Consider the following 12,973-nt stretch of genomic DNA (forward strand, 5'->3'; position numbering starts at 1 on the left):
GGGAAGAACACAACAACTGGCACCTGAAAGCACACAAGACAACCCTGCCATTTATGTCAAGGTAAATTAGCTAGTAACTGTCAATGATAATTAGCTAATGTTAACTAGTTATTAGAATATATTAGCCAACGTTAAGTTAACTTCAAATGGGCAGTCGAGTGTATAGGTTGTGTCAGCTTGGATAACTAGCTAGTCATTTTCGATTGAAACCTCTTGTTTGGCTTGATAAATGCGTTCCAAAACTTTTAGCTAGCTAACGTTAGCTAACTATGAGGTAGCATAGCTAAGTTATACTAGCTATCGATAACTAGCTAGTAAACGCATTGCATAATGGACTATAGGTCAGGCCACGCATGACATTAATCAAGAAAAAATAAATGAATATGTGATTGGTTTATATATCCTTGTCTATTTATGCAATTGTTATTATCATTGGCACTACTTTCAACTCTCAAACTATCTGTCTAGCTAAATATGTTGGTTATCAGATTGCACAGCAATTCATATGGAGGATATGTGGTTGATTTAACTAAGTCCAGGTAGGCATAGTAGTTGTATTGTGTTATCACATCATTTGAATCTTCAAAATCTAGACTTGATATTCTCTTATATTTTAATGATAATACTGTTAATTAAGTATTGCCTTAAAATTATTATTTACATTGAATTAATTGGAATTCAGCTGTATGCATATACTAGGAGATCTGTATCTTAGAGACTAATTGCATCCACAGTTTAAGTACTGCAAGCTTGACTATTATGCAGTTGTAGACACAACACAAGGGGTCCCCGGGCCTGAGAAGGGAAGGAAAGGAGTTTAATGTGGCTATAAGATGGACTTTTAAATGTGACTAAAACTGGACTAAAATGGAATGAGACTTCGTCGACTAAAACTAGACTAAAAATAAGGAGGATAAAAATGACTAAAAGTGACTAAAACTAATATGCATTTTCGTCTAAAGACTAAGACTAAATCTAAAATAGCAGCCAAAATGAACACTGCAGTAACGTAGCAGTGGAGAAAAATAGCTGCTAGTAACGTTATTGTTCAAGGGATGTGTGTGCATGTTGCTGAAAGTATTTCACAGTCACTGTACCGATAACTTGCTTGTAAAACTGATGATCCTGATGTAATGCTATGGCTTTGTATCAGATCGCCAGGTTATTGCTCTCAGGTTGTGCCTTATGCATACCTTGGGATACTCAGGAGCCCATTCACAAAATGTTACAAAGATAAACATTTAAAAAATTCATAATGGCTTTTTGGGACGTTTTGTTTAAAGATGAACAAAATATTTTTCAGTTTCAAGTAATGACTGGGTTGTTACTTTCGGTGCTGCTTTAGTATTGCCTATTGTGTTGAAATTGTGTTCAAATAAGGCCCAGTTTATAAGTATGCTCATTCTAGTCGGAATAAACTTCAAAATTCTGACCCTTTGCTTTTTTATTAACAGCATTTACTTGTACTTTTACTTTCAATACTTAAGTACATTTAATATCAGAAAATTACTTTTGATACTTAAGTACAGTAAAGATCAGATACTTTAAGACTTTTACTCAAGTAGTATTCTAAAAGGTTACTTTTACTTTTACTTGAGTCATTTTCCAGTAAGGTATCTTTACTTTTACTCAAGTATGGCTTTTGGGTACTTTATACACCACTGTATAAAGTACCATCATATACGCCTCCTCATTTTATTGACTTGAGACGTCATCGTAAGTGAGACTCATACAGACAAAAAGCTTCATTACATAATTTTGTTGCACCAGAAATGACACCAGACAAGTTAAAAAATAACTTTCACACATACAACAATTTCATTTAAAATGTACCTTGAATGAAGCTGTTATATCGACCATATGCTTTTTGTGCACTCTCAGGTTAGAGGGGGAGTGAAATGTCTTAGAACCTGTTGGCAGGGGTTATCGTGTTTCAACACCTGCAGCACTTTGAGTGATGTACTGTGTCTCACAAACCCTGAATTCCCATGCATTCTCATGGATTTACGTCTTGAGAGACATCCTGTAGCCAACAGCAGTATTACAGCAGGCACATAAACACACTACCGCACCCAGGGGCGTTTACGCAGTGCTGAAAATCAGATTATGTGTGTGATTTGAATGCGATTGAGACATTTTAGTGATTGAAATAAGACACATTCCTCCCTAGCAGTTTAAACATTATTTTCTCAGTGATAGGGCTGAACTGTTCATTATATGAAAGTTAATTTAATGAAAAAAGCTTGAAAATGTTAGTGCAGGACTTTTATGTCTCAGGAGACAACACGGAAACAACATAATGATGAACTATCTAGCGGAATGTTGCTAAAATATAATTCAAGAGAAAAGTGCCTATCATACTTTCCCACGGAGGTCCCATGCACTGTGCCACATCACCTTGGGCTACTGAGAAGCTATTATTCACTCAGAGGCATGTTAGGTCCTTACGAAGAAAGAGGTCGGAGTTGACTGATCCTTGTGGTGATAAGGTTAAATGTGTTAGACGTGGGCGGAGGATCAAGCACTAGTTATTTTAAAGAATAGTTTTCTATCAACAATCAGATATTTTAATGAAATTTTTTAATGGGTATTTCACATATTTGGCAGATGTTAAAATCATAAATGGTGCTTTAATACTGATTTCTTTGGAACATTTGCCCTTATTATTCGATACATGACAACTATACAGTTGCATCTTTGAAACAGTTTCATATCTTGGGAAGAATCTTACTGGACTAGGCTGAACTCTACAATCTAGTTCAGATAAGTAGTACACACTACTACATTTGTGCCACAAAGTAAAATACATAAATGCAAAGATAAAACAAAAAATAGCTACTGTTATTGTGCCCATTATCTTGAGTTTAGTACTTAGTAGACAAAATGTACAAAATGACTGTGCCATATGGCCTGACATTTGTTAGATTCAAAAGTATGACCAGCTGATATTGTAGGACAGCAATACTGACAGGCAAAATACGGAAAGTGTAGTGAGGTGGATTTCAGAACAGTTTGCACACAAACTGCAATGAGCAACCCCATATTGTGTAATAAATACCGACCTGTAACAGCAGCAACACTACATACATACAAAAACAAACCACACTGTTTGTAGTGGTTATACTATATAAAAATGAAATTATTTGATCATTATTTTCACTCTGCATGTATGGGGTTGACTCGTGAGGGAGCTAAAATGGAATGTGAGTTCTCCATTTTCTCTCTGGACTCAGGGACATGAGGCTTGGTATGTGGCCTTTTCATCATTGTGCACCTGGATCTGCATTAGCCTGTCATCAGAAAGTAATTTATCATGGCATCACTGCCCAAGCTTAAAGATTGGAGACAGAGGAGGTTATATCGGGCATGCCAGTGTTTAGTGTTTGTAGAAACCACGCTGAAATGCACAGACGAGCAGTGTTTGCCTTTGTAAATCATATTTGTATACTTTGTTATTATTCAGGCTTGTATATTAATCCCCTCTGTTGGTGTCAGACTGATCTTAAGACCGGCACGGAGCTCAATTCGATTTTGAATGGGACATGAGCTATATCAAATCTAATTGTCAGTCAGTGTTGCAGTTATTTACAAGCCAAGTCTGGTCTGAAATGTAAATAGAATATTAGTGGGTAATGAGAGGAATACTTTTGGAAGTGTTCTGTGATGGAAATGTTAATAACAGAAGTGAAATGTCAGACTTGGTCTCTATGTGACTGTCTGATGATTTGTGGAAAAATGTATCATTTCAAAATATAGCTTTTGTAGACCCAGTTACAGTGGATGGATGTAACTGAAATAGTAACAGCCATTTTATCTTTTGCCTTTGCAATGCATCTGTGTCTTCACTAAAAGCTGAAAGTAAGTAGCAGTCAGCAAAGCTCCACAGTAGGCACTCTGTGGTTTTGGTAAGGGTATTGAAAGAAATAATGAAAAATGAAAGTATAGTGTCATGGTGTACCTCTAACACAAAGACTACAAATGGTCATCAAGCCAAGAGATGTAGTTTCGCAGAGCTCTCTCTCCCACCGCAAATTTTATGGGCCCGAAGGCAAAAGAGATGCAGCCATGGAAGCCATCGGCGTAGTGATCGCTGGTGACGGTCACCCCGGCCTGCTCCAGGCGACGGGCATACATCAGACCGTCATCCCGCAGGACGTCGTGCTCACAGGTCAGGATGTAGGCTTGTGGCGTCCTGCTCAGAACCGCTTCTTCTGCCAGCAGGGGCGCTGCGCGCACATCCAGCAGTGCTGGAACCTTCTTTAGAATCTTAGATGACCCCTTGAGCTGCACAACAGGCTTGTAGTTTTTCTGGAATTCTGGGCTGAGGAGGGCGGTCCAGTCATACTTGGCACGATGTTTGGACAGCACCTTCTGGTTTTTGGCAGTGTGGTTATTGATAAGCATAGGATGGATTAAGGTGTGGTCCGCATCCAGATACTCCAGCCAGAAATGGACCATAGATGAACGGTAAAGAATGGGCACGTTGTGATTCTGCTGGTATGAAGGGGTGTTGAAGTCCAGGGCTTGGAGCACAGGATATATCAAGGCCTGCACTCTGAACTTGACTGAAATGCTGTCATCCACGCTGATCTGAAACAAGATAAATATAATCGCCAAACAGAAAAGAGCGCTGACTGTGGTTTACGGAAACTGAATAAAGCAGGAGACAGAGCCCAGGTTTTGGTATATTACACTGGGTTACATTAGGTTGGTATATTACACTGGGTTACACTAGGTTGGTATATTACACTGGGTTACATTAGGTTGGTATATTACACTGGGTTACACTAGGTTGGTATATTACACTGGGTTACATTAGGTTGGTATATTACACTGGGTTACATTAGGTTGGTATATTACACTGGGTTACATTAGGTTGGTATATTACAGTGGGTTACACTAGGTTGGTATATTACACTGGGTTACACTGAAAAGTAAAAAGTTTAGTTGTAGGATTAAAATTATTTCTAAACAGCAACATCATTTGAACAAAACCAAACCATATGTTGGTTTGAGATTTCAGATCATGTCAGACACAAATGCCTCAGATCGTGTACCTGTTGAGCCACAGCAGCTGCCAAGTTTCCTCCAGCACTGTCTCCTGATACCCCGACACGTTCAGGATCGACTGAGTACAGGGCCAGCACTTCAGGCCTCAGGAAGTGCTTGCTGGCCTCCAGGCAGTCATCATACTGCTGTGGGAAGTGGACCTCGGGGGCCAGGCGGTATCTGTGAAGCACAGAATTTTTCAACTAATTCCGAGTGAACGCTTGTGTGAATTTATCAAAATAGCGATTTGTGCTTCATGTGTGTTTCTCATTAGTTTTTGCTATAAGGAAATATGCTTACTCCACGGATACAATGACTGCTATCAGCTCGTCTGCCATCGTTCTGCAAAGGAGGTCATAGGACCGCTCCTCTGAAGGCCAAGAGAAACAGAGACACATTTAAGCACATGCAGTCCCTGGAAAATACTGCAGAAATTCATTCTAAATTGAGAAAAGGAATAGACTGCAATGATAGCATAAGAAAATGCATTTATGTGTGCGTCGTGTCATTCTCTCCCTGTCCTTCACTCACCCAATATCTCTCTCTCATTATTCATACTCATATGTATGTACCTCATATACTGTATGTATGATTGCAGCCAGCTAATAGAGACATAACAGTTTGGGCACTTACTGGTACTTCCTACAGCCCAGCCTCCGCCATGGAGAAAGACCAGTCCTCTCCTCAGCCTGTCCTTGTCCCCTCTACTGGTCTCATACATTCGGACCTGCACACCAGCAAAGGTGGTATCGTGGCCTTCAGGACCTCCACTGGGCAGAGGTGCAAGTCCTTGCAAGCTCTCTTGTATGTACCGTATAGTTTGAACTTGGTGGCAGACACCTAAGGACTGGAAAAGGCCTCCCTATAAAGCAGTAATTTGTTAAATTGTTAAGGTTGTCCATTGACAGAATCATTCTGCAACACATCTGCAGTTGAGAAAAGCCTGTTGCATCAAACTTGACTGACTGAAATCAAGGTAAAGGTCAGCCCAAAATAGACTGGCAGTGGTTTACGTAATCCCAGGGTATAATAGCCAAGTTGGTCAGTGTTCAGCACACTGAAATTGTAGATTCTTCCTCAAAATGTATTTAGAGCAAAATGTTTAACCTTAACTGAAAATATGTTGAAGAAATATACTGTGAAAACATAAATACAAAAACACAAAAGGTTCTGTTTGCCTCTGTACTTGTCACTATAACTGTGAGCAAAGGTTAAGGAAGACAGTGATCTCTATGTCTTAAATTGCTAAAATTTAGATTTTCAAACTTTCCTGCTCAACTGCTGTATAATAACCAAACATCTTTTTTTCCCCATACAATTACGCTTACTGACGTTATGATGAAACATTAGTCTTACTTACCAGAGAGAACATAGAGCGAATGGTTGCATCCAGAATCATGAGTTTCCATGGTTCTGAGATGGTTTCAGGCAGTGGGGTATAGATGTAATATGCAACAGCGACCGATAGTAACAACGTAACACAACAGAACAGCTTCATCACGACTCTTTTACCTCAAGCTGTCCCTGTCACCTCATTTGACTGACTATGGGGAGGATTGTCAAAGACCGTTTGTGGATGTGATTTCCAAGAATGGTTCTGTCACAGACTATCAAATCAGAAGAAAGGATCACTGGATATGTAGGTCATTTGAGGTTACGCCCCCAGTCAGACTGAACTTTGCACAACCATATCACTCCCTTGGGTGTTGGCAAAGTTACATCCATATCAGGGTTAGATTAAAAGAACTACGCCCCCAGTGAGAATAAAAGTCAAACAGGAGAACAAAACTTTTACATTGAAATAAATTGATACAAAGACACTGTATGCAAAGTTATATCAACCTCACTTCATAGACACACTGATTCTGATGCAAAGGGATCCAAATCCAATATGACATGGTCACTTTTTTTGTTCAACACGGAGTCTCAGGATAAGGAGTTCATGAAGAGTTTGTATAGAGTTCAGTTCTGCAGGTTCTACGTAGTTTGCTGTTCTATGCTAACACCTTCCTTAGTTTACCCCCAAATCACAGTTGCTCTCAGCTAGGGACATAATAGCAGTAACAAAAGGAAGTCAGTAATTCTAAAAGTGACTGAAATGTAAGCATTGCACATGCCTGAAATATCTCTGGGTTACACACAAATTATGAAAGTTAAGTAAATATGATTTTTTTTTTTCGAGGCACAAATAACTGCAGTTCATAGTTTTCTTTACGAACACCAGGTGGCATTGTTGACTAGAAAACACTGTCTGGCTCCCATTGCCACTCAGTTCAAGGTTAAACAACAGAGAATGCCTGCTGCCTATGCTGAAATCACTGGAGTGCACTTCAGAGGTAATTTCCATGCAAACAGATATACAGTGCACAGTATACATGTCTTTTACAGACCTAGAGAGGGGGTGTTATATTGTCTGACAAATCTTTTTAATAAGTTTAACGAAGATATTCTTCAGAATTTCTTAATTCATTACTCAGCATTATATAATAAGATATAATGATTGAAATTGCCGCTTCTAAAAATCCTGTTGGACACAAATATATGTTTCCTTGTCACATGATTGCAGACCAAATATTGAATCCCAATCAACAGGCATCGTCCCCGATGAAAGCCATCAACTCCACTCTCAAGTCCACAGACTGCACTTGTACTTATTCTCCACTAGAGGGCTACACTGCTGTGGCATAAACTCTAACCATGGTGAGTGAATACTTAAAAGGTAGGCTGCAGCCTAGGTGTAATGCAGATTGTTTTGTTTGGCTTCTACATCAGAGGCTGCCCTATGTGTGAGTATACCCAAAATACGGCTGAGAAATGTGGTCATTGTTTTGAGAATTTTGAAGGCCAAAGTTGGCGTATCATTTATGGCTTTAGATTGTCGACAGTTCTTTGCGTGCATCGAACCTCTTTATATAATAATGCATAATAATCTGTGCCAATTTGCTTGGAGGCAGCAGAATTCATCTGGGAACACATCCAAATTCATTCCAAGAAAAACAAAAAAGCGTACGATATAACGCCCAAGAGTGGGAACATTGTTGAAATGATTACAGGTTATGTCAGGCAGGTTGGTGATCCTGGCCTTTCCAGATCCACTGTTTTTCAACTGTTAATCAGGTTGGAGGATGTGAAAGCGTGTCCTGTGCACGTACTGAGGAGGATCCTCTGTGTACCACTGCTGCCCAGGTGGCTGCTGATTACTGCTGCTGCCTCTTTTGTGGCTAGATATGTCCTGCACTGTTATTAGTCACATTTACAGACTGAAACTTTATGTGAATATTTTCTCCCATTTATTCATTCTGTCCTGAGCTTTCTCAACCGAGCCTTCTCCAGTAGAACTCTGCAGCTTTGATCAGAAACACGTGATCCCAGCCGTCTTTGGATCCTCTCAGAAAGCAGTGTTTGGCCTTAAAGAAGCTTCGCTCAGCAATGCAGAAAAGTGGGATGTGGTGGGATTTACGTGCACCTCGACCTGCAGATAGAGCAGTGGGATGTGGTGGGATTTACGTGCACTGAGGCCTGCAGATAGAGCAGTGGGATGTGGTGAGATGCACGTGCACCGAGGCCTGCAGATAGAGCAGTGGGATGTGGTGAGATGTCGTGGGCAAGGGATGTGCATGCTGGCCTTCATGTGGGCTCTCAGGCCTGGCCATCTGCGCCAGCCGGCTGGTGCTGGTGACATAAGTGAGTGCAGCTGGAGCTGCGGGCTAATCACGCTGAACTAGTGACTCCTCTGCGTTGGCTCTCGTTTGGATCACTGTCATCTGGGGAACCGGCCACATCACACCCTCCCCCCGCCCCCACAAGCCTGATCAGAGCAGTGTCTCCGACCAATGTGCTCCCCCAGTCACGACAGAATGCATAACCGTGGTGAGCACATTAACACATGGGCACATTAACTCAAGCTGATTGCAGATTCATTCATTCAGGCTTCACATGTTTTTTAAGCACTAACTCTCACCACAGTCCCACTTTAGTGCAGAGTACACAGTGTTAAAGATATGGTTTGATTGCAAGTTTCCCACACTCAACACGGTGGCCATGTTGATTGTTTTAAGCCTCTTGAAGACGTCTATACTTTCAAGCAGTTAGTAGTGAGTGTTATTATAGTTTGTTATTACTGCTTGAAGAGAAGACTCTCAAATGCTGTAATTACACAGCTTTCTTTATCGTATAATTACAGTCACCCAATCTCTCAGCATTCTTACCATATCCAACACTATTTTCTTTATTCTCTATTACATTTTTGCCAAATTGACTACACCATCTCATGAACTTGTTGGTATGCATTGAATTATATGCATCCTCTGTTGTTGTTAGTTGTCCGGTATATTAAGAGATGAATGATCACCAATATGTAGTGTGTATGACTGCGTGTGTGAGCATGTGTGTCCTTGCATGTGTATATTTACGTAGTTGTTTTGTGCTGTGGACATTGGGATTCTGCCAGTGACTGCTGGACCACACAAGATACAAGATGTTGTTTGACCAACTTCTGCCAAAAGTACTTTTGCAATTTAAGCATGTGTTGGTAAAATAATGTATTTGTAATAAAGTACAAAAAAACAACACAGTCTGCTGTGGAGCTGGCCATGATAGTAAACTATGTGCTTGTTTAAACTCAGCAAGAAGAGATACTTTTAGCACAGGGTCCAGAGCCTCTGGGAAATCATAATAACAGAGATAAACAGCTGGCCCATGCACCTTAAATGATTTAAGATTATTCCAATGGGAAACAAAGAGACAGAGTCCTTTGTCAGGGTGGATTTTGGCAGAAGAATTGCATCGAGGTGGTTGGAATTATGCAGGTCAATAAAAGGTATTGCAAGATGTAAGTGGTAATAGTGTTACATCAGTGTAATAGTGTTACCTGATGTATGATGGATCATACATGGAAAGTAATATTCCTGTTATTTAGGTGATTAGGTGAACATAGAAATAGAAGCCTGTTTATCATCTCAGTTAACTTGTGTTGCTTGTGTTTACAGGAATCGAGGCATGGGGAAGTATATCAAATAAAATTAATAGCTTTGGTTGATTTTCCTTCCCCAGGCAACTATGTTTAATCAGAGATTTAGAACACAGAACACGAAAACAAACCCCCACAGTTCCCAAGGAGACTACCAAAGTCAGGCAACCCTACAGGCTAGACAGAGTATGAAACGCCCCTCCAACCAGCTGAGAAATGTTAAGTGCTCAGAAAAAACACAGAATGTCAGCAACATTTATGAAATGCTATGTTGTTCCTCCACACAGCAAAATGTCTGCTGAGAAATGACTGGTGATTTTGTAAACACATTCATTGTAAAGACACACCTCCAAGTCTAGGGCTGCAAGGCTCCATGGCCATGGCTTGTTTATGGGTTAATGTTCAATAAGACAGCCTGTTTTGTTTGGCGTGTTGAGCATTGAAAATGGATTACTTTTGGTCTGGCCCAAATATCTGTATGAAATCTGTGAAGAAAAAAATACTTCCTTCAATGAAACCATCTGTGATGTGGAAATGGTTACAGAGAGACCAATGGCTTCCTGTGGCTGGATTACTTCGAATTATGAAAGGCTGAAGATGGGATATCATCATAGCACATATGTTGACCATGTCAGACTAGCTCAAGAGCCACTCTGGGAAACATGGTGACACTATTGTCTGTGAGCCAGAGGCAACATATGCTTACACAAATGTTGACTCAAACCATTTCGTAGCCATCAAATGTCCAAAGACATAACTTGCAGGTCATGATGATTTCATATGCACGTGAACTGACACTGTCTTACAAGAGCAGACCTTCATAAATGTTGATGTGACAAACAACACAACACATGGTATTAGCATGTCTCTGTGGACACAAGCCTCTGGACAGCCATATATTTACTTTCCGTTACCCTTCCAACATTCTGCAAATCATAGGGCAGTCTTTGAGGTGAAGACAGTGCACAGTGGGAACTGATTTGTTTGGCAGTTCAATGGGCTTTGCAGGAAGTGATATGTCTATGAAACCAGACCATCACAGTTTGACGTGGCACTCCCTTAATGCCATCGTCAGCCATCCATCAAATTCCTATGCACACATATATACATGTGTCCTCTTTAAGAACTGTCCCAGGCTGCTGGCAAGCAAGGTAGTGTGACCTTGCTTTGATATTAATATTGCAGCAGGGGACAGTGAGACACAGGCTCAGGGCTCTCTCATTATTCTCGGACTCTCGAGGTGATGCTCATTAGACTCACGCCATTGCATGGTTCTTGCGGTTGCAGCCATACCCACTCCCGTGGGGGTTTTACAGTGGGACAGAGGGCTCATCCAGATGGAATTCAGGGGCTAAGGTATAGGCTAAAGGGCTAACATTTAGAACATACAGTATCTGTCCAGCCTCAGCAGAATTTGACCTCAGCATGACTCCGTGTTACCGGGCACTTCTTCTAAGCAAGCCGAAGATCTATGCGGAGGGAGGACGATCACATTTGGAAGCAACGCTGTCTGAATGTCTTTCTCGAAAAATTCCTCGATTTCTTGGGAGGATTGGCTTTCTGGGTCACAAGAGGTGTGGATGTGTCTGAAACCTTGGGGTTTCAGGTTTTCTCTTCCCCCCACCCCTGCTGAATGGGTCACTGGTGACATGGACTCTTGAGTCAACTGCTGAAACCTACCTCTGCTGCGGACAGCCTGACCCACATCCCTCTGCCATGTCTGACCATGAGTCTTGAATCTGTGGGGGATTTGTGTCAGCCAGCCTTATGTAAGGCGAACTGACCTTCCAGGGTTTGATGGTTGTATACAAGTTCATTATGTCCAGAAATAACACACTGCCCAAAACACACTCGGAAAAAGCAGCCATGGATGTGAAAAGAAAAAAAACTGTTCCCTTATCCCTCATTTTTGTTCTGTAATTTGTAATTTGCAAACTATGGCTCAGCTACCATCTTGTTCAGCTCACTTTGTCTGTAGGTAAATGAACAGTATTGTGGAAAAAGTGCAAGGTCTTAAATGTATACGCCATGGAGCACAACCACAATGCAAATAAATGTCCTTAGTCTACTGCAAGATATTTATGGTGAAATTGGTAGAAAGGTAACATTATTACCAAGCTGATCTTGCTGAGCTGATCAGAGCTGGTAATCTGGAGAATCCCTTGAGGTAAAATGTCTTAAATATAGTTCCAGGAAGTAAAGGAGAAAAAGGAAAGAAAAACTTTTGATCAGTTAAAGTGAAAATCAAGTTTTTCACCTGATGTCTATATGATATTTTATATATGATACACCACATATCACAAGTGAAATAAGCGGTCAATGTCATGGCTGAGTATTTTCACCTTGGAACTGCAATGTATCACTGACACGGAATCAGACAGCCTGGATTTCATACATCACATACTTAAGGAACCAATTCCGACAACTTGTGGAACAGAGATGAGTTTTTAGGGGTTGAATCAATCATCACATCTATTTTGAGACCCGGGAGTATAGTAACATACACATATATATAAGCTGAGTAAATATGGTTTTCATTTGTATAGGCCATTTTCAAAACCGCTGAGTCTAAGGCAGTATCTTCATGATCAACACTTCAGTGGTTGGTTTCAATTAACATGGCGACAGACTACATAAATTTGGCAAACAACAGCAGTTTGTGCTTGACTAACCCCAGTCATCATAGAATCACACTTTTTGGAACCTTTAGCTGTTTACATTTGAGCAATTATAGGATTTCTGCTATTCACTGCTTTGACGTAAATATTTACTTGATGAATAGCAATCCAAACTGTTGTGTGCTTGAACTGTTCTCTTAAAATTGCCTTGAAATTGTTTTCATTGCTTTGCTCGTGTCACACCCTTTAGGGGACTTTGTAAAATCTGCATGTAAAATCTCCCCAAAACCACACATTAGTCTGCAGAAGGGAGCAGGGCGTGCTGCCCTTAGCCTCA

General features: G+C 40.6%; 1 protein-coding gene across 1 annotated transcript; it reads right to left on the bottom strand.

The window, feature by feature from the left end:
* Positions 1-2,563: 2,563 nt before the first annotated feature.
* Positions 2,564-6,669, bottom strand: nceh1a (neutral cholesterol ester hydrolase 1a). The gene is made up of 5 exons (XM_012837051.3): positions 6,410-6,669; positions 5,683-5,911; positions 5,350-5,419; positions 5,058-5,229; positions 2,564-4,590 (listed from the first exon to the last, which is right to left on the bottom strand). The coding sequence occupies exons 1-5, from the start codon at positions 6,545-6,547 to the stop codon at positions 3,973-3,975; spliced, it is 1,227 nt and encodes a 408-aa protein (XP_012692505.1). The 5' UTR covers positions 6,548-6,669; the 3' UTR covers positions 2,564-3,972.
* Positions 6,670-12,973: the final 6,304 nt, after the last annotated feature.

The sequence above is a fragment of the Clupea harengus genome, chromosome 22, assembly GCF_900700415.2.
Source record: "Clupea harengus chromosome 22, Ch_v2.0.2, whole genome shotgun sequence".
NCBI lineage: Eukaryota > Metazoa > Chordata > Actinopteri > Clupeiformes > Clupeidae > Clupea > Clupea harengus.